General features: G+C 38.1%; 1 protein-coding gene across 5 annotated transcripts in view; it reads right to left on the reverse strand.

Moving 5' to 3' along the window:
• ambra1a (autophagy/beclin-1 regulator 1a) overlaps window positions 1–23,001 on the reverse strand; it is a 145,505-nt gene that overhangs the window by 40,730 nt on the left and 81,774 nt on the right. For all 5 annotated transcript variants that reach the window (XM_017709585.2, XM_017709583.2, XM_037534499.1 and 2 more), the window contains 2 exons: window positions 15,965–16,153; window positions 10,662–10,816 (listed from right to left, as the gene is read on the reverse strand). In XM_017709585.2, the coding sequence (XP_017565074.1) occupies window positions 10,662–10,816; window positions 15,965–16,153 (344 nt within the window). The remainder of the gene's footprint in view (window positions 1–10,661; window positions 10,817–15,964; window positions 16,154–23,001) is intronic.

Raw genomic sequence — 23,001 nt, forward strand, 5'->3', positions numbered from 1 at the left:
ATTGAAGCTGTCTGAGTATATGTGTATGTGGGGGATGCAAAATTAACAGTGCACTAATTAAAACACACCGTGTCTTTTAAGATGTGCAAAAATACATCACAATGTATGAAATATATTTAGAAATATGTGTAGATGCTGCTAAAGGCATTCTGATCATTTTTCCAGCCTCTAAGAAAATTAAATCTGTGACCTTTGATTAATATATCATTTAATGTTTTCTGTTAAAATAAGTGCATTTGTCTATGTGTATATGCATCTGCTCTCAACATTCACTAGAGATGGCCCTAATCTGATACCTGGTATATGTACAGGGCTGATATCAGCAGAAAAGAGGAAACAAGAATGAATCTGAATCCGAGGTGTCATTTACAAATAGAGCCCTGATGCTAGGAATAATAAACTAACAAGCAGCAAACTAACAAAAGCAACAGCAAAGTTGAAATAAATAATTCTCCTACAGCCTAATTTCCAAAAAAGTTGAGACACTGTGCAAAATGTAAAAGTATAACATGTACAAATCATTTAAAAACTCTATACACACACACACACACACACACACACACACACACACACACACACACACACATTTTCTAAATTGCTTACCCTTCTGGGTTGCAGGGGGGAGCTAGAGCCTATCCCAGTGGTCATTAGGAGGATTAAAATGTATATAATTGAAAATAATTCAAAGACAACTTATCAAATGTTGCAAATGACATTCTTTTAAATAAATTCCCATTTTCTATTTGATGCCTGCAGCATGTTTCAAAAAAGTTGTGATATGGTCAAAAGATTGGTGAAGTTACGTAATGCTAAAAACACCTGGTGGAACATCTCACAGCTAATTGTTGGCTGTAATCTTGGGAGACCTCAGGCAGCAATGGATTAAAAAAGATACAATTCTGTAGTGGAAATCACCTTCTCTGGGACAGACTTCACTTAAGATAGACTGAGATGAAGTGGAAAAGTGTCCTGTGGTCCCACAAATCAAAAATTTAAATGCTTTTTGGAAATCATGGACGCCACGTCCTCCAGGCTAAAGAGTAGAGGGACCATCCAGCTTGCTACCAGTGCACATGACATGGGCGATTTTCACATCTGTTAAGACAACATTAATGCTGAATGATATAAACAGGTTTTGGAACAACATATGCTGTCACCCAAACAACATCATTTTCAGACAAGGCCTTGCTTATTTCAGCAAGACAATGCAAAATCACATTCTACATGTATTATGACATGACTCTGTAGTAAGAGTCTAAACAGCTAAACTGGTCTGCCTGCAGTCCTCACCTGTCACCCACTGAAAACATTTGCCACATTTTCAAACAAAAATATGACAAAGGAGAGCTCGAAACTGTTGAGCAGGTGAAACCCTGTATAAAACAAGAATAGGAAAACCTTTCACTTCCAAAACTACAGCAACTGGTCTCATCAGTTTCCAAACAATTACAGAGTGCTGTTAAATGTAAAGGTAATGCAACACAGTGGTAAACATGACCCTGTCTTTTTAAAATGTATCGCTGTCATCAAATTCAAGATGGGCATCTGTCTTTAAAAAAAAAAAAAAAACATTTCTCAGTTTCAACATCTGATATGTTTTTGTACCTTCAGTTAAAAAAGAAGAACAGTATTGCGTTCTGCTTTTATTCACATTTTATTCAAGTTTTTTGAAAACGGGTTTGTAGGAATACAATTATGAGAGTAAAATGGCTTTGGAGAATTTGGAACAGGTAGCCTCTGTTGCTCCCACAAGATGTTGTTTAAAAATATTGGAAACAGCAGTTCACTCATTTCTATACTCAGTCTGCGTTCTTTTGTTTTTTATGTTCAGGTTCAAGTTGAATTACTGAAGGTAATAAACACATTCTGATTAAGCTAATTTTGTTCACTCATATAGCTGTAACAAAAAACACTGCTTTAAATATGTGACAAAGTGTCATTTTAAAGAAAACAAGACAAAACCACAAAGTAAAAAAAAACACAAAGTAATCCAATTAATCTAGTTAACTATTAATCATTTCTTTTTTTTATTGTTAGTTTCAAATATTGGATTGCTATTGGCAAATACTTTGATATGATATTGAATTACATGTGTGTGAGTGGAATGTAACGGCAGACATTTCTGCTCCATGCTCTAAGCATTCTGTAATCACTCCACTCCAACTCCTCTCGCTTTTCACTCACACATCAAGAGGAAAAAAAACACTTCATGTCCACTCCATATGATTCATTCTTATATTTATTTTGTGTCTTGAATGTATGAACAAAACACTATGCACTTCATTTCATGAATTATATAATTTATCAGCATTAGTAAACAAACAACTATTTCTGTGCTAGCAGGCTTTTCTCTGTAAGTATAGGCTTGAAACGATGGTGCAATCACAAGTCAGAAAACTGATGAGGGTAAACAAATGCACATGCTTTTAAGCGGATCTTCTTTATCATTAGTGAAGCAAAATTGATGACGTGAACTGTAGCAGTTACGCTGCATCACTCATGTCACGCAGAGCTAGTGTGGGGATAAGTACTGTCTGGTTTGGCGGATTTAGTGGTACTGGAGCTCAGAGCAAAATCACGCTGCTCTGCTCCCACTCTGCATGACTCAAATACTGTGGCCCCTGCTGTTTGAGTTTAAAACACAGGTTATCAATAAATTGCAATGCTTTACATTACAGGTTGTGAAGCAAACCTTCATATTCACTTACATCTCATACTATGGCTATGTTCATTGTTAAATGGCTCACGAAACATCCTGCTGTTATATTGTTTTCATTGTACAGTGACACAATGATCCAGCTTTCATGGATTTTAATCCATCATCAAACATTTCCTCATGGTGAAATGAAAGGCAATTCAAAATGTTTTGAATGTGACCAGCAGATCCTGTCGCTCTGCACTTTCCCTCTGCATAGCCAGTAAAAAACTAAATAGACCTCTGAAGTTATGTCATCATTCTTTAGTCGGTGTCATTCCCATATTTGGAACTCCGGACTTAAGCCCATTTTCTCTATGACAAAAGGGAATGGCATTTGTAAAAAATGCTGCTATCATGTCCTGCGGTAAACACACATTTTCCAGAGCTGATACATTTTGCTGTACTAATATTTTTCCACAAATCATCACCCAGTTCCCTTGAAAGTTGTTAAAAAGCCAAAACACAACTATTGCTACATAAAACCTCACACTGTTGTGCATTGAATTAATATCACAAGATTTAAAACCTCATTAGAGCACTCCACAAACCAGCAAGCTTTGTCAAACGTGGTAGTTAAATAGTTTTGGCCGTGGTAAGCTACAGTTGCTAGTGCTGGCATAAATTTTAATAGCAGACTTGCTTTCATGCAACATCATTTCAGTGCACAGGAGTGTTACCTTGTATATAGCAACAGTGCTATATACATTATACAGTAGTATTTCAGCCCCCCAACCTCATTATTCATACTTTAACTAAAAACAACCTCTTAATTAATTTAATTAAAAATTTTATTAAAAACTAAAAGCAACAAACCAGATGCCTCACAGTCTCATCATGCACGCATACAGACATAGCATCACAATCAGCTGCCCCAAAAGCAAAACAGAGAGAAAACAGCTATGTCAAAATCCTGCAACATCAAAACAAGAGAACTAACAAATAAATAAATAATGGAAAAAAAATATTTTCTGTATTTTCCTCCCTTCTCTGTTCATCTCCCTCCATGTAAACAATAATGACTTATAAATATTTATTTGTGTAGATGTAAAAAATATTCTCATAAACCCATGAGAGTTACAATACCACTAACAACAATGGAAACACTGCTCAAAATGAGTAAACAATTAATACATGTCAGTAAAAACAAATGCTCCTAAAAACAGATGATAGAGCTATGAACTCTCACTTGCATAAACCCCACGGTGTGAGCAGCGGTGTTGCTATGGCTACAGTAAAATCATGTGGCCTGTGGGGGCAGCGAAAACAGCTAATATTTGTAGTGGTTAATATCCATTTTGTGCATATATATCCTCCTTAGTGATTTATTCTGGAAATACATACAGAGTACAAGATAATTCAACAACGAAACTCTGTCAAAACTTACATTTATTAAAAAATTAAAATTGTAATGAGTTCAGCCTGTGACCAAAATTCTCCCACACAAACAAGTGTTCTTTTTCATAACAGAAGTAACCATGCTGAATGTGTTATTGCAGTACATCAATACTGTTCAAGCTATACATTGCTCATGCCTGGAGTGATGATGTAAGCAGAATTCTCAAGAAATCATTACATATGAATTATGAGCTATAAAACAACAGCATTAACATCAAAAGTCTTATGCCCAGTAGTGGCATTATGGCCAAAAAGATGTATCACAGTACAAATAAAATGTCTGATCTGATTTCACACACACACACACACACACACACACACACACGCGCGCACACACTATATTTCCTACTTGAACTTGAGTGATAGCCCAATCTTAATCCATAGGGTTTACTATGATGTTAGCCCACCATTTGCAGCTATAACAGCTTCAACGCTTCTGGGAAGGCTTCCACAAGGTTCAGAGTGTGTTTATGGGAATTTTTGATCATTCTTCCAAAAGCGCATTTATGAGGTCAGACACTGATGTTGGACGAGAAGGCCTGGCTCGCAGGCTCCGCCCTAATTCATCCCAAAGGTGTTCTATACGGTTGAGGTCAGGACTGCACAGGCCAGTCAAGTTCTTCCACACCAAACTCGCTCATCCATGTCTTTACGGACCTTGCTTTGTGCACTGGTGTGAAGTAATGTTGGAACAGGAAGGGGCCATCCCCTAACTGTTCCCATAAAGTTGGGAGCATGAAATTGTCCAAAATCTCTTGGACTGCTGAAGCATTAAGAGTTAATTTCACTGGAACCGAGCCCTGAAAAACAACCCCACACCATAATCCCCCCTACACCAAACTTTACATTTGGCACAATGCAGTCAGATAATTATCATTCTCCTGGCAACCACCAAACCCAGACTCGCCCACCAGATTGCCAGATGGAGAAGCATGATTAGTAATTCTAGAAAACTAGTCTAGTCTCCACTGCTCTACAGTCCAGTGGTGGCACTTCACACCACTACATTCCACACTTTGCATTGCACTTGGTGATGTAAGGCTTGGATGCAGCTGCTCAGCCATGGAAACCCACTCCATGAAGCTCTCTACATTGTTCTTGAGCTAATCTGAAGGCCACATGAAGTTTGGAGGTCTGTAGCAATTGACTCTGCAGAAAGTTGGCAACCTCTGCGCACTATGCGCCTCAGCATCCGCTGACGCAGCTTTGTCATTTTATGTGGTTTACCACTTCATGGCTGAGTTGATGTCGTTCCCAATCGCTTCCACTTTGTTATAATACCACTGACAGTTGACTGTGGAATATTTAGTAGTAGGAAATTTCATAATTGGTTGCACAGGTGGCGTCCTATCACAGTACTAAGCTGGAATTCACTGAGCTCCTCAGAGCAACCCATTCTTTCACAAATGTTTGTAGAAGCAGTCATGCCAAGGTGTGTGGTTTATACACCTGTGGCCATGGAAGTGATTGGAACACCTGAATTCAATGATTTGGATGGGTGAGTGAATACTTGTGGAATATAGTTTATATATATTATAGTGTACATATACTAGGCTAAGGGCTAATCACACAAGAGTCTGGACACCGGGTCCATCTTTATGCATATTTCTTCACATTTGTCCATTGTCAAACTGCACTCTATTACTCACGCCACAGTGTAGTTTATATGTTAAATAGCCATCCTGCCTTGATACAACTAACTTTACTCTGACAATTACTCGGAACTTTGTAGGTTTGAGGGTTACAATTACTCACTGCAGAGCATCTACTGCTGCACAACTTGTCAGCCCCCTTCTACCACAACCATCAATAAAAAGGCAATAGAAAGGTCAACAGATATTTATATGGTGGCATATTCTCTGTAAAACAAGTATACAAAAATAGTAGAGAAATGTTAAGGCTGATTTATACTTCTGTTATGTATGTATGTGTATCTATATCAAGATGCAGAAAAGGGGTTTATGGATCCATGATGTGCACGTCTCCAGTAGTGACGCTACTTAAAAGCTGCAGCTGATACAATCATACCAGATAAATTGGCCAACTGTGTAACAGCTATATACTGAAGACAGGATTGCCCAGCGAGTGTGTCTGCCTGAGGCTTTCAGGATCAAGTGGAATCAAGGCTGAACGCTATTGCGAGCACTACTCTCAAATCAAGTCAAAGTTTATTTAGTCAAGTCAAAGTTTATTTATATAGCACTTTATATACAACAGATGTTGTCACAAAGAAGCTTCACAGAAAAATCTAGGTCCAAGCCTTCATGAGCAAGCCAATGGCGCCAGTGGCAAGGAAAAACTCCCTAAGAGTAAGGAAACCGGTGAGAGATCTTGAAGCGAATGCATGAACATCAACAGCATGCTCAGCACAGATAACATGCAACATGTAACATCAGATTACACACACATGCTGGTAGTTAGCTTGTTCTCTCTTGCTGGAAAGCCTACTACCTAAATCTTGACTTTGTCTGCTTAGTTACCTTTAGGCACGTACTTTAAGCATATAACAGTGCTAAGGCACACAGATGCACATATACACACACAAACAATCAGTGCTTGGTGTTCTGCCCTGTTTCTGTGTCCCTTTAGTCAAAGACATGTATTTGGGTGTATTGGGGTGTGAGATGCACCAAGAGAACAGGAGGGAAATTAGCCCATCCTGGTCCAACTCTCCAAAATAAATCCATGCTGAGAATCAGTCGGAAATCCCATCACACAGAGGGCTTATGAAAACAGCAGCCAGGAGCCCACCCCACAGCTCACTCCATTAATGCTTCTGACTCGACTCAACTAAACCCTCTCTCCCTCTTTGTCTCCCTGTGTATTTCTCTCTTAGTATATAGGTCAGGATCCTAATCAAAGGCCTTAGACACTGTTCTACTCTTCTGCAGTAGATGCACATTGTGGGTATAAGAGGTTGTGTTATCCTTTAAATATTTCCAATCTGGCACTTAGTTATACTATGATGTCAATAAAACTAAGCATACAAAGTGCTGATGACAGACCTTGTGTTGCTATACAATAAACTACTAATGTCTGAACCAAAGGCTCTATTAATACTTTCAAAATAGGGGCAACTTCTTCATTTTACAAGCTTTACAGTCCAGTACAAAATCCCATTATTAGCTACTATAAAAGAAATGCCAAAATCAGTCTGAGATTAGTATAAAGGGTGACTTTAATCAGTATAATATATGCTGTAACCATGGTGTGTTGCTCTGTTCCCACAGGCTTAGCTCTTACAACGGTAGAGATTGGACAAAAAAAAAGAAAAAAAAAAAAGGATATAATGTAGTACTATATTTTCTGTCACTGCAGTGGGACCCTCAAGGGTATGTCTTCAGTATTTTTAGTTAGAGAACATAACTGGACCATTGCATTGCATTCCATATCTTCCAGGCTTTTAATTTTATTTTACAAAATCATTTAATATATTCATTACAAATTATTTGTTTCATCAAAATACCCTCTGCAATATCAGTGCTGCAAAGGCCAATATCAACAAAATCATTAACAAACGATATACTGCGCAACTGCAGAGCCAACCAAGACACCTTTGGATATGTTTGTTTTAGCTTTTGCTCTATACTTGACTTGGAATGACTGATTGGCTATGTATCAGTATCGGTTGATATTTTTGGCCAAAATACAGGTTTTTACAGATGAAATAGATACAAATCAAGTTGTGAAAATAAACACCCATATATTAATGCTGTCTTTCACACAGTCTAAAATTGATGGACTGCAATGCTGCATAAATTTTTAACCGGCACGTGCTCCATTTTCTGCGCTCTACGGAGGTTGACATTAGGCTCTTGTCTTATGATTGTGGCCCAAACAAATGTGCAAATGTTTTTCTTATTTTTGTTTGCATCCTTTTCTGATTAGCAGCTTCCTGACAGCAACACATCCTTGCAGACCCACAGCACTGACTTCCCACAGTGGATGGCTGCAAAGAAACATCGGATTCTTTTTAAAACTGAAGCAAGCGTTGAAATTCAATTTTCTCCAATCTCTGAAAAATCAAAGCTTTATCTCTGAGCCCAAAACTAAATGTGTCTTTTTTGCTACTTAATTTGCTCTTTCATTTCAGGATTGCTTTGTTTATTTGATCCACAGAATATGGCATAAAAATACAAAAATTTTAAGATTTTTATTTAGTTTATCACAAACTACCTATATGAACACATTAATAAGATTGTAAGCGACATGTCAGTCTTGATTAAACAAAAGTTACACATCAATACTGATCAAATAAAACAATAAGCGCTTACTGCTGTGAACTGTTGCAGTGGGTTACGCTGTTGCCTCACAGCAAGAAAGGCCTGGGTTCAATTCCCGGCCAGGGGACCAAGCTCCAGCACCCCCACTTCGCAGAAGGATAATCGGCTTAGATAACGTGTGTATGTGTGTGTGATCTGAACTGCTTTGAATGTGCTTTAAAAAGAAAAAAAAAGTGCATCCAACAATAAAAGAATCCTCATCCATTTTTACAGTGACAGAAGCACAGCAGCACACAAAATTCTCCAGTTCAACACATTAAATTTCTTGAACTGTTTCCAACTGGGATGCACACGTTTGAAGGATTGGCATTCCTTTTTTCAAATTTATTTGCCCTGGTGCAGGTCTTGTCGGGTTTGTGTGGTTAAGTACTGTTTATCTGACAGTGATAATGAATCATATTGTGACCCATTGGGAAGAATTTATCTTCTATTAATTTAGAATTTTTTACTGTACCTAATTACTGTTTTCACTGGAAATTAAATAACGAAGGATGCTCTCTGACTTTTTTACAGTACAGAATAAATTGAAAGTATCTGCTGAAACATGGTCTCATTCATAAAGGAAAGCATCCAACACACATACAGCCTTGGAGGGCATCCAATGTAATCTGTACACATCCACCCATCCACATACATCCACCAGCCAATGAAGCACATCTAAAGAGTGCCCCAAGAGGTGAAGATAACAAGACTGACTCATAAAACCTCCATATCCCTGGAGACAGGGAAGCAAAAGAACAATTCTTTTAAGATCAAGAAACTGAAACAGGCTTGAAGAGGATATAGTGTGAAGGGTGAGACATTAGCTATGGTTCTAAAGATATTAGCTATGCTTCTAGAGACCCATTATGGCTCAATATTCCAACTAAAGCATACTCATTTCCACGTGTTCCTAATAAGGTGAGCATGTTAAGAATAAGCCTATTTTAACAAAAACAGGTGTAACAATTTCCTTTGTTCTGTTTCTTTTATGTCAGTTTTCTTCCTGTTTTAGCCTTAGGCAGTTAACAATGCTATAGACAGCATGACAGTGTGCTATGACAGCTGCACAAAAGCTCACACTCATCTTCCTCCAACGCAGGGTTGTCACCAAATCTTTTCATCTGTCAGCTACCAAACAAGCTGATCAGCACACCTGGAAATGAGTGCTAGTTGCATGACTCAATCTGTGATGTAGCTCCCCTCTTACAAAGTAATGCTATTGAGAACCACTTTTGGTACCCTAGAGAAAGGTGTGTGAGTGCGCAGAACCTTTTTAAAGTTACACAAATTGAAGTGTTGTTATTATAACCATATGCCCAAGCCAAGAACCATTTAGCAACCTTATTATCACTTACATTGATATACCGACATTGTTAGGATGCTTACAATTGAAGCATCCTAACAAACTGGAGAAGCACACAGACACAGCTTTGGAACGCGCTCATTTGCAGTATTCCAGTCCTTTTATTACTCATTTTTATAGTATTTAATATGTGATTTTCATTAAAGTATTTTAATTAAACCAGTTAATATTAAAAAAGCTAATTGCTGGTGTTGGAGCAAACCTTGTATCTCCAAAATGCTAACTTTACAGGAGAAGGAAAAAGCATTCTGTACTTTTAATGTAAATGAATGGAACCAGACTTCTTTCCAAAGCATTGTGGTTCGTTTATCTTGGTCCATTCATCATGAAATTTACATACAATATAAAACACTACAGGCATTTTTTTAACGTTTAACGTTTTGTTCTGACAGCAGCGAAATATAAGCTACCAAAAACAGAAAGTACATCTAAGCTGCAGTGAATCTTAATAATGACATACAAGAAAACATCAAAATGTAGGTCATAGAAATCAAAACTGCATTGAGAGCAATTTCATTATAAATTTTAATTGCATTTTCAGAACCTGAATCGAAATCATCAAATTGCGCCTGAAAAATACCACCCTTAGATGTGATGACTACAGTGTTTTAAATGTGTCTTTTTAACTTGACATGATTCATTATCATGCCTTCACTTGTTCGCTGTATATCCCACATCTTAAATGGACTTGCTATGTGTCCTCGAGAGCATTGAGGCTGAAGCTTTAGCACTTAAAGCAAAAACTAAGTTAGCCATTAGGTCAGACACAACGGAGGACTATGCTAATGCAATGTCACAAACACTAAACATGCCTGGAGGAGAATGCTAATGCAAAATTGCGTTCTGTAGTATAAAATTAAAAAATGCTTTTATTAGCCTTACATCTTTGGGTTAATTATTGTTATCAATACTGTAGTCTGTAGTGGCAACAGTAACTTACCCTCATGGAGGTCTCCCCACCATGAGGCTGCTGCAGCCGGAAGACCTGCGCCACCATGTGATCAGTGACATGATGCAACAGTATACGACGAGATGCCAAGCCCACCATCACATAACGGCCCATTGGAGACAGGCTCACTGAGATAGCATTTGGACCTGCAAATGGAAAAAAAAAAAAAGTAACATAATGACAAGATTTTTCTTTTATTAATATTGTGCTTTTCTCAGAAGAATGGTGTACAAAACATGAAATGTGAGAAAAAACTACCACAGAACAAGTCAATAACAAGGCAGTTAAGATGAACGAAAACACTGATCACTCACAATTGAAATTAATATTAGCTCGTAACAACAGCGCATGTCAAGGTCTGGCATACAACAGATGGTAAGTGAACAGCTGATTGTTGCAGTCAATATGCTGAATGCAGAAGAAATGGGCAAGGGCAATTGGCAAATCACTATGATCAGATGACTGGCTTGGAGCACCCCCAAAACAGCAAGACTTGTGGAGTGTTTCCAGTCAACGGTGGTGAGTACGGACCAACAGTGGTTTGAAGAGGGACAAACCACAAACCGATGACAGTGAGTTGGGCACCCGAGGCTCATGGATGTGTGAGGGCAACAAAGACTATCATGTTGGATCAGAAACTATGTGTTAAACTGCAATAGCTCCATCGTGGAACTTACAGGACTTAAAGAATCTGCTGCTAACATCTTGTTGCCAATTACCACAAGGCACTTGCAGAGGTCTTGTAAAGTTCACGTCAGAGCTGCTATGGTGACACATGGCGAATCAACAGCATATTAGAAAGGTGGTAACATTTTGGATTATTAGTGTATATATGATTGCATATGTTTGTGAAGTGGGTGAGTGGGGCTGCTGAGTTTGGCCATTATACCACAACAGAGCTGTGTTATAAAGACATCTTAAGTTTGGTTTTAAAGAAAAAAGGGTAGCAATGAAGGTGTTCAAGTAAGACATTTCAAATCTTGGAGGCTATGGTACTAAATAATCTACCCTCAGCAGATGTGAGGACTGTAGACACGTCCCTACGATCTTTATAAGTAATTATGAGGAGTTTGAATTCAATGCGAGAAATTATGGAAGTGTAATTGTTAGCTTTATCTCCACTCCTGTACATGATACTCATGGACAGGGTGTGAAGGCGTAGCCGAGGTAAGGAGGGCATTAAATGTGGAGGCTGGAGGGTGGTGTCTCTGCTATTTGCAGATGATGATGTTCTTTTGGCTGGATTACAGGGATGCATCCAGTGATCACTGGAGCAGTTTGCAGCTGCCATGTGGAGCAGCACCTCCAAGTGTGAGTTCATTGTCCTAGCCCAGAAAAGGATAGCATTCCCTTTCCAGGTAAGGGGAAAGGACTTGGCCCAGGTGGAAGAATTTAAGTATATTCTGGTCTTGTTCATGAGTGATGGGAAGAGGAATTGTTAGATCGGCCACAGGATGAGACAGGTGGCAGCAGTAATGCAGGCACTGTACCAGACTATAGTGATGAATAGGGAGCTGAGCCATAAGGCAAAGCTCTCTATTTACCCGTCAGTTGACATTTCGACCTGTAGCAAACTCGAAACAGTATGAAAAAAAAAACACTGAATATAAGGAAAACATTTTTGGTGAAAAAGTTCCAGGATAATTGTTTTGACAATGCTTAGTGCTAAATGGCCACTTTTGAAATTTTATAATTACTATGACCAGGGGTCTTAGATATGCAAACCTGCAGAGGTGTGAAATTGGCAGAGTTCGCACCTGAAGTGGCTGAGGCACTAATTACGAATAAAGCATTTCATGTGAAAACCAAATTCAGTTTCACAGACATCGGCCTCTCTCCCTCAGGGCTTGAGCTTGGCATGTGTACAGGAGTAGAGGAGCTAACAAGTGTTAATGATGATGAATGCAAATGAAATTGTGCATGCTCAGTGTGTCTCTAGGAGTGTGTGTACATTCCAGTAGGATGTAATCAAGCAATCAATTGATCATTTTCAAGTAACCAAGCAATCACTTTATTTATTTTCTAATTAATCAAGTAATCAAAGGAGATCTATTGATGCTTTTGAACTTCAGCTTTGGTTTTTGAGATTACCTTTAATGGCAAAGAAAACAAAGAAATGGATACTCCAACAAATTAAGCCTCTACCTCAAAGCACAGACCCCCAAACTAAAGCTTTTTCAAGTAACCAAGCAATCACTTTATTTATTTTCTAATTAATCAAGTAATCAAAGGAGATCTATTGATGCTTTTGAACTTCAGCTTTGGTTTTTGAGAGTACCTTTAATGGCAAAGAAAACAAAGAAACGGATACTCCAACAAATTAAGCCTCTAACTCAAAGCACAGACCCCCAAACTAAACCTTTTTTTGGAGATATTTTTAAAAAAGAACCAACCATTCAGAACCAAACAGAACACAGGGTATTCTGGACAAACACTAACCATATGCTTGAGAGGAGTCAGAAATGACTTGACAACACTTAATAAGAGTAATAATAATAAGTAATATTTTACTTGTTAGGGCTGCAGACTCATATACATATTAGCACATAGATGCACATACACACACATGTTAGCAACTACTCGGGATATGATAGCAATGGCCTAGCAACACTTTGCTAATCACCTGGGATACCATAGCAACGGCCTATCAACACATTGGACAACACAGCAAAAACCTATCAACACCATAGCAACCATCTGGGTTACCCCAGCAGGTGGTTAGCAACCCCTTGGTAACCATCTGGTATTCTGTAGCACTAGCCTAGCAACACCTCTGCAACCACCTGGAATACCACAGGAACATCCTAACAACACCTTACCAACCACATAGCATAGTACATTCATGAACTTAGGCCTTCCAGTTTCTATTAAATATTGTATGATCCCTGTGAACTGTGAAGAGTATAAAACAAATAACACAATTAATTCCATCTTTGCACAACATATTTCGCCCTGTCATTTATAGCTGTGTGAAGAAAAGGTAATTTTGTTGATTTTCTATGTAAGGCAGCATAAAGAGTGTGGACATTGTATTGTAGTGGAGAAAGCAACAATCTTTAAGTTTGTTTATGTTGAAGGCCAAACACATTTACAACATGAGCAGTCACCAAGTATATCATTACACAGATATTTCTAATGTAGCAACCCTGTAATACACTTTGAAAGTAGCTTTTGTTTACTCATTTGTTAGCAGTGAAATTATGCTAATTTTAACAGTTTCAATGTAATGTTAGCACCAAGCTTCTAACAACCTCCTTCAGTAAAGATTTAAAGGGCCCAAATTTCACTCATATTTTTGCAATAGCTTAAAGTAACATGTAAACATCAGAATTTCAAAACAGTCCATATTTGGAAACCATTCTGCAAAATAGCCTATTTTAAATCCATTGTTTCTGTGATGTCACAAGAACCAACTCATTTAACATATATTCACCTATTCAGCCAACAGCAGTTTAGCCCTGCTCATTCGTATTCAAGATCTATGGAGTGTTTCAGCTCTGAGTGCTTTTTGAACGAGAAACAATATAGGACAAATCAATAAGAACAGAGACCATTTTTATAAGTCTACATAAGATTTGTCTTAAAGAGTCAGGAACCAACCAGCCTGATTAATTGTAAGAGATAAAGAGAGATTGGAAAATGTTCATGTGAATGTTTTATGTGGACCACAAGGGGGGGGGGGAATAAATAAATACAAGGAAAATGTAGAATATAAGCCCTTTAAACAAAGCCTGTCTCTGAATATTACTGGAAAGTTGTTAGGCTGTTGGCTGTATGTCGAACAATGTATAATGGACAGTTAAAACACAGAGAGCCCGCAAACATCAACAAAGAAGAGCCTGTTCAATCAGGCTGTGATTATGAAGTGTGAAGGCTGGTTGAGTGGGCGTGTTTACTAGAGCGGGGCAGCGTGTTTACTTAATGTAACACAGCATCAAGCAGCTAATCCTTTTCAACCTACAGAATCATTTAACATGTTCTATGCTTCTCAGATGGTAGATACAATGACAAGTAATGTATGTGTGAACAGGCAAGGAAAACACACACTTTGTTTACCGTCTAACATTGCCTAACAATAAAAAAGGACTTCATCAAACATGAAAAGGGCCAAAAACAAATGGTGTAAAGTGGTGTCTATGAAGCTGTTTCTTACTGTAATGGAGACCAAAAATTCATCATGTAAACTGCTAAACAATCATTGCAGAGTCACCAAGGAGGTAAATTGTAATTGATGTTTTTCAATACTGAGTTACCAAAGAAACAGTCCTATATTAAAGTCCTATATTTCAGTTCTGAATCCACATGGTGATTCACAATAAAAACCATCCTCTAAAGCCCATGTGTCAAACATGGTCAGGCCTGCCATACAATCCTATCCAGCTCGCAAAAGTATTTTAATTTGCAATATAATGTGCTTTGACTCTCCTACCCCAACAACAATCTATGGGACAGCTGTAACACATCAACTGTATATAATTGTGTGCAATTTCACAGCAATCATATCGCCAAAATGCATTTCAGCTGTAGTGTAACCAGTATAAACACTTAATGTCAGCTCAGCAGCTCGGAAACTAACCCAAACCCTTGCAGCAAAGAAAAGACGTTAGGTGTCTAGTTCAAGCAAAAAGATTTTAAAAGTATAAAAGACAGAGGACCTGGGGACATTTAAATTCAGAATAATTTAAGTGCCTGTGTAACATTTAAATTATACTATAGTTATAGTATACTACAAGTATCTGTATTTTACTATTGAAGTTTTTGCTATTTTGAACAAATAATGGCCAGTTTGGGTTACATGACATTAATTAAAAATGAAATAAAAACTGCTTTTTTCTGGCCCACAGATTTGTTGAGATTTTTTTTAAATGGCCCTAAACCACCCTGCTCTAAACCCACCAAACCTGCAGCCAAGTGCCAAAATGTCTATTTTTTTTTCTTTCTGAAGAAACTGCTGTGGGGTATATATATTATATTGTGTATTATATTATATATTTGTGATGCCTAGAAAAAAATTATTCTCATTAAAATGTGCGTATGCAGTTCACAAGTCAGAGCTGAAATTGCAGCAAGAACAATAATGATATCCGTGACTCGAAGCCTTAGGCTTTATGAGAAATGCTGGATTACTGGGGGTCAGTTATGTTTAAGGAATTTTAAAGCTTCATGAAGTAGTCCTCCCTTAGTTCCTGACAAACCAGATCAGGATGTTCTCTGCATTCTGCTGGAATGAAAATCAGTTTCATTAGCTGAGACATACCAAACTTAGTTAAATATTTCACACAGGATTAACTCACCGAATCTCTTGGTGTAGAGCATTTCTCCAAGGTTTTGAGGGGCAAGGGAGTAAATGGCGAGGATGCCTTCATCAGGAAAGCCTCGTTGACTGCTGGGTATAAATACAGCCAGGAGCTGTCCATCTGCTGAGATGTCACAGCTTGCATCATTGTAGATCTTACAGTTTGTCACCAACACATTCACTGAAGCTGAAACACAAAAAATAAATTACATTTATTACATAAATTACAATTTATTAAACTCAACATTGCATATGTTGAAAGAATATGCTGACAGGGTCAGATCGGGAGACCTTGGGGGCTGTTCAACTGGCCCACAACGACCAATCCACTTTCTAGGAAACTGTTCATCTAGGAATGCTCGGACCTGACACCCATAATGTGGTGGTGCACAATCTTGCTGGAAAAACTCAGGGAACGTGCCAACTTCCGAAGTGGATTGGTCGTCATGGGCCAGTTGAACGGCCCCCAAGGTCTCCTGATCTGACCCCCTTAGACTTTTATCTTTGGGGTCATCTGAAGGCAATTGTCTATGCTGTGAAGAAACGAGATGTGCAGCACCTGAAACTACGGATACTGGAAGCCTGTGCTGGCATTTCTTCTGCGGTGTTGCTATCAGTGTGTGAAGAGTGGGAGAAGAGGGTTGCATTGACAATCCAACACAATGGGCAGAACTTTGAACACATTTTAGAAGTGGTCAGAAACTTGTAAATAACTCATGAAAGAATAAAGTTACGTTAAAACCAAGCACACAATTGTTTTTCTTTTGAAATTCTCAATAAGTTTGATGTGTCACATGACCCTCTTCCCATTGAAAAAACTCAAGTTGGATCCAAAATGGCTGACTTCAAAATGGCCACCATGGTCACCACCCATCTTGAAAAGTTTTCACCCTCCCATATACTAATCTGCCACAAACAGGAAGTTAATATCACCAACCTTTCCCATTTTATTTGGGTGTATCTATATAAATGGCCCACCCTGTATATTACGACATTAAAGAACAGTTCCGTCTGGAATTTTTGGCCCCTTTTTTGCTAGGCCTGGTGACATTCTGAATGGAATAGAAGTCTCAAATACTATAAATCATCATCATCTAAGGACATAAAGTATTACAAAAAAGAACAACATCTATATATGAGCTAGGGCTGAACAATATGGAACATTAGCGATGCCACAATAAAGCAATACTGCTAACATATTGGAATTGTGACGTCCTTTGCAAAATATTAACAAGAACACACAGTTTAATTGATGTGAAGCACCACTCTTATGAAGAACCAAAACCCTGTGGAGTGCGAAAAGTGCACCCTGGTAAAGAATCCACAGTCTAAAAGTGCATGGATGCATGAGAGAATGGATAGCTGGGTGAGTGAGGGAGTTGCATGTTGGGTTCATGAGGTGCAACACATCTAAAAATGCATCAGTTAATCAATAATGTGACTGGTTCTGTACCGCAATTCACTGACATGTTTCCACAGTCTCGGCAGCCTGGTTAGGGCTGCTAGATCCTCTAGGCTTTGACTGTTTATCAGTGATGTTTTTTCATTAAGAAGAATTAATAAAAGGAAAAAAACATAAATTCCAGCAATCATTGAAAAAAGTAAAATAATAATAATAATAATGAAATCACTGTAATTTAGTCAAGTGAGATAAATCATGAGTTTTTTTCTTATTCTTACAGAACATCCAAATATTGGAAATAATATGTAATAAAATATTTGAAAATTAAAATATTCAATATTTGCAGCTCTGTGATTAGTAAGAGGGCTCATTTGCCTACCACAGCTCTCCACATTATCAGTATTGTAAAAACCAATATTGCAATAAAGATGAACAAATTGTGCTCCGCCAGAACCAGCTAGGTTGTTTCTTACATAACAAAAAGGACATTTAGAAGCAAAACTGTCTTTTTGGCCAAAATAACAATGGTTTAAGTGACCAAACTCTTAATTACTGTGTCTTTTGTTCTGAGACCTCCCACTTACTGCAACTGCTGCTTATTATTTATCACCACATCATTTATTCTCAGATCTGCTTGACTATGACTGGACCACTGCCAAAAAAGCAAGCTTCAAGCAATGCTGAGATGTCAAACAGTGCTGAGTTCTTTTTAAGTATATACATGTCAGCATGTTCAGCAGTAGTTCCTTTAAGTTAAGTACAAAATCACAACTATATGGCATGGTCATTTGGATCATGCCTTTTTTCCACTTGCACATCCCTAGTAAGTTAGATTTCTTCTTTCTCATATGTTTGTTGGTTGGTAGGTAGTTGTTTAAATGTATGCAATCTGAAAAACCTACAGCTACTTGCATGTCTGTTAATAATGCTTCAAAGCATTTAATGCATATTTTTCAGCTACCAGCAATTTACTTGTAAATCTCCAAAAATTAGAACATGTCAGTTAAATATGTGTAAGTGAATGAATAACAAGAAAGGTTAATGAGGTGGTTCATATCCAAAATATAAAATATAAAAAAAATATTTTTCTTGCTTACAGGAATTGAAGGATGCCTATATTTCTGAAAAGCACTGCCTTAATATACCGCAAATTTGAACATGCCTAGAACATCTTTGGAAAATTAAACTACTTGTCTTGTGCATCATGAACGGCACCTCGAGTATAGAACTCAATATGGATAGAAATTTGGCACAAAGCAGTACTTTAAACCAGCATCGCTCAGAAAGCTAACAGAGATTACACTGTCGTATCAGCCAGCACTTTCAGAAACTCTGCTCGTTAAATCCTATCCTCTCCATTTGCAAACTGACAGCGTCGTCTGATTTTGTGCAACATAATCTCTTCAGTAAATGAGCTGAGAGGTGCTAGAGTGTGTGCTGCTGCTGTAAAACTGATTTACCTCCACAGAGCTGAGCCTCAAAGCCACATCTGTTCTTTCAAAACGTATAAATAACAGAACGCTCTGGTAGCCAAGAGAGCTGCCAAGCACACACGCACACACACACACCACACCAGACAGAGCTGCATATGTGAGTTTTGTTAATCGCAAGGATGCTACACACTTATAACCCTCACTCAGCAGTTTTGCTGTGTACAGGAGGCAGCCAGAATGACATCCTGGGGAAGAGCACGACACCTCAATTTCATTTAGACTTCTGTTTTAATATCCCAGCCAGCACTTAGCATAATCCTTTACAGTTTCCCCAGCAATTTGCAGCATGATTAAACAATTCTTCACTGAGTGGAATGAAAAAAAAATGGTAGCATTATTCAGAACACATCTGAAGCATACACATCCACAAGCACACTATCCAGAAAAGGCAGAGATAGCATAAGCACATTAAACAGCACATTAAACACACTGAACATGCACTAGAAGCAGGGAGTAATAAACTGCAACACAATAAATAAATTGGATAAATACTTATACAGTAACATACTGTAATGTCCTACAGTATAACCTTAGCACAGCTCAGTGCCCTACAGTAGTGTTTCTGCTCCTACACCAATAAAGAGGCTGGAGCAACCTCCTCCCTGGTGGTTACCTCTGAGGGTCCACAAACAGACTTTATAGGCACGTGATTCTTAAATGAATATTCCTTTTCAGCTTAATCTGTATTTCCTTTATGCATATTATGTTCTATCCATTTTAATTAGATTGCTTGTACTCTGAAAAGAACAGAAAACCTGTTGACTTGAAACATACACAATGTTTTATCCTGTCACAAACCCTAATGTGGCATTAAAAACATTTGATTTACTAAATAGGTACAACAATCCTTTAGCACCCATAATAGGACCAATCTGATTGTTGCTTTTACATGTTTGCCTTAAATGTTGAATAAATGCACTGAATATGCATTTATAGGAGTTTCCCTATAAATATAAAAAGTGTTCATTTAAAGTGTGAAAGACTGGGAGGAGAGTATGATATTGAAGCATCTCTTCCTGTGCACTATTTAACACCTGTAAAATCCTTGTCTTATTTTTTGCTCTAACATGGGTAGCACTGTTGGTGCTGAGAAACAGAGAAAAGAGAGCTTTTTGAACCTATTTATTTATGACAGAAAAAAACTTAACACCTGCCATGTCAAATTATTTTTAATTTGCAAAAGGAAAAAAAAGCCAAAGAAACATTTCTTTAAAACTCCATATCTCCTGATTCCCATTTCATGTTAATACAAGTAATGTTTCAAATGTAACTCAAATCAAGTAGTTGTAATTTCATATTTGCGCTATGTATTTCAAATATTTATTCACAGGATCAGGGAACTGCCCATCTATGGTAAGTGTGTTTCAAGTAAGAAGTTTTCTGAACTTTGTTTTTTGACGAAATATGATGCCTGACATACATTCCAAAAAAAGTTAAAGGAGCATGTTAACCACTGTTTTACATCACCCTTCCTTTTAACAGCACTTAATAAAGGTTTTAGGACTGAATACCAATTGATTCAGTTTTGAAAGCAGAATTTTTTTGCATTCTTAAGTTAAACAAGGCTTTAGCTGCACAACCATATAGGGCGTTTGTTGTTGTGTATAGCACTTCAGAATGCACCACATGTTTTTAATAAATTGAGATACTTTTTTTTGATCCCACAACCTGGGAAATTCCCACAACCTGGGAATAGTAGACAGGCAGACCAGCCCAGCATTATAACTCTCTGCAGCCAAAATCACGCAGCCATGCTGCTGCAACATGTGTGGTATGTTTTCTAGCACTGTCATGCTAAAATAATGGATATCCTTGAAAAAGACAGCATCAAAACTGCAGCACATGTTGCTCCAAAATGTTTACATGTCTTTTAGAGTTAATGATGCTTTTACAGATGTGCACGTTATTCACTAACACCACTCCACACTCTGACAGAGTCTGGCTTTGGAACTTTATGCTGGTAACAGTCTGGATGTCCTTTATGTCTTTGGTACATAAAGCACATCTTTTATATCCTTAAAGGCTGACTCTTCAGATCACAATACATGTTTGCACTGTAAATCAGTCCATTTCAGATGAGCTCAAGCCCAAAGAAGTTGGCAACATTTCTGGATATTGTTGACATAGCTTCCACTGTGCACAGTACAGACTTGCATTTGTGGATAAAGAAATTAACAGTGTTTTGTGATCATGGTTTTGTCAAAGTATGCTCAAGTCCATTTTGCGATATCCATAACAGAAGCATATCGGTTTTTAATGCAGTGCCATCTGAGGGAACAAAGGTCACAGGTCATTCAGTTATGGTTTCTGGCTTGCAGAGATTTCTCTGGATTCCCTAAATCTTTTAGAATATTATTCACTGTGTTCTGTGGTATTCTGAATGTGAAACTCCTAAAATCCTTTGCAAAGCAAATGTTCGTTGAGGAACATTTTCCTTAAAAAGACTATTGACTATTTGCTGAGGTTTTTTTTTTTTTTGGCAAGTGGTGATCCTCGACCATCCTTGCTCATAAAGTTCTAGGCCATTCCTGGATGCTCTTTGCATACCCAAACATGATTGCATCACCTGTTTTAAATGTTTTCTGAACATTTACCAATGTTCCTAGTCTTTAACTGGATTTGTCCTAACTTTTTGGATTGTGTTGCAGGCACCAATGTCAGAATAAAAAAAAAAAGTAATTCATGAGTTGATAAAACATTAAATATCTTGTATTTGTACTGATTTTGTGTGAATACAGGTCAAAGTGGATTTACAAGCAAGTGCTTTCTGGTTTTATTTGCATTATATTTATCTTTGGAATGTGTGTGTGTGTGTGTGTGTGTGTGGAGCTGATGGCTTGTTAAGAGGAATGGACACTCACATCTCAAAGTCAAAACTTCATGTTTTAAGCACACTCTCCGCTATTGGCAGCACCAGCAGTTCAATTAGCATCTCAAAAAAATAAATACATATCGTCAGCAACACACTTACTGCAGAACCCCTACATCAACAATAGCAGTCAAAACAACAAAAAAGTCACTGCAGAGAACAAAAACATGTAAACATGTTTATTTAAGGGCAGAGGTGATTGAGTAACTAATAAAGTGTAAATTACCTTGCCTCCCACTATGACATTTACATTTACAGCATTTAGCACACGCTCTTATCCAGAACGGCTTACAAGAAGTGCTTTGTCTATCTAGGTCTATCTGTCTTTGTCTATCTTTGTTACCAATAGGTTAGAGAGAAACTACTCCTGAGCTCAGATACTGCTAGAAAAAACATCACTGTTGATACCTACAGAAAAAGGAACAGAGCTGAACACAGAAAAGTGTGATAAAATAAAATACAATACATAAATGCAGTACAATACATGACAATAAATACTTAATTCATTGCTTATTTAAGTGCTGTATAAAGAGATGTGTCTTCAGTCTGTGTCCACTGAAGACAGCGAGAGACTCTGCTGTACAGACAGCCAGTGGGAGTTTGTTCCACCACCTGGGTGCCAGTAGACAAAAGTCTCGATGCTTGCCTTCCACGTGACTTGAAGGATGGCAGGTCAAGCCGAGCTGTACTCAAAGCTCGAAAGGCTTGTGGTACAGTTTGAGATTTCACCACTGCCAAAAAGTAGGTAGGGGCTGGTCCATTTTTGGCTTTGTAGGCAAGCATTAGGGCTTTAAATCTGATGCGTGCAGCTACAGGAGGCCAGTGAAGGGAACGCAGCAGCGGGGTGACGTGGCTGAACTTGGGGAGATTGAAGACAAGCTGTGCTGCCGCATTCTGGATGAGGTGCAGAGGTTTGATGGCCTGCATGGAAAGACCAGCCAAGAGCGAGTTGCAGTAGTAAAGCCTTGAGATGACCAGACTGCACTAGCACCTGGGTGGCCTGACTTGTCTGATGATTGTCCCTTATGGTAAAAGCAAACATTAAAGCAGTGCAGGAGAGCAGCTGGTGATTTGGAGACATGAATCAGTCCTTACTTGCAGAGCGCAAAGGCTGTATATGACTATAAGACTACAGTTGTACTCAAAAGTTTACATAACCTGGCAGAATTTTTGCTTTCTTGGCCTTTTTCAGAGAATATGAATGATGACACAAAAACATCTTTTCCACTCATGCTTAGTGGTTGGGTGAAACCATTTATTCAAACGACTGT

Source organism: Pygocentrus nattereri, chromosome 25 (genome assembly GCF_015220715.1).
Source record: "Pygocentrus nattereri isolate fPygNat1 chromosome 25, fPygNat1.pri, whole genome shotgun sequence".
NCBI classification, from domain to species: Eukaryota; Metazoa; Chordata; class Actinopteri; order Characiformes; family Serrasalmidae; genus Pygocentrus; species Pygocentrus nattereri.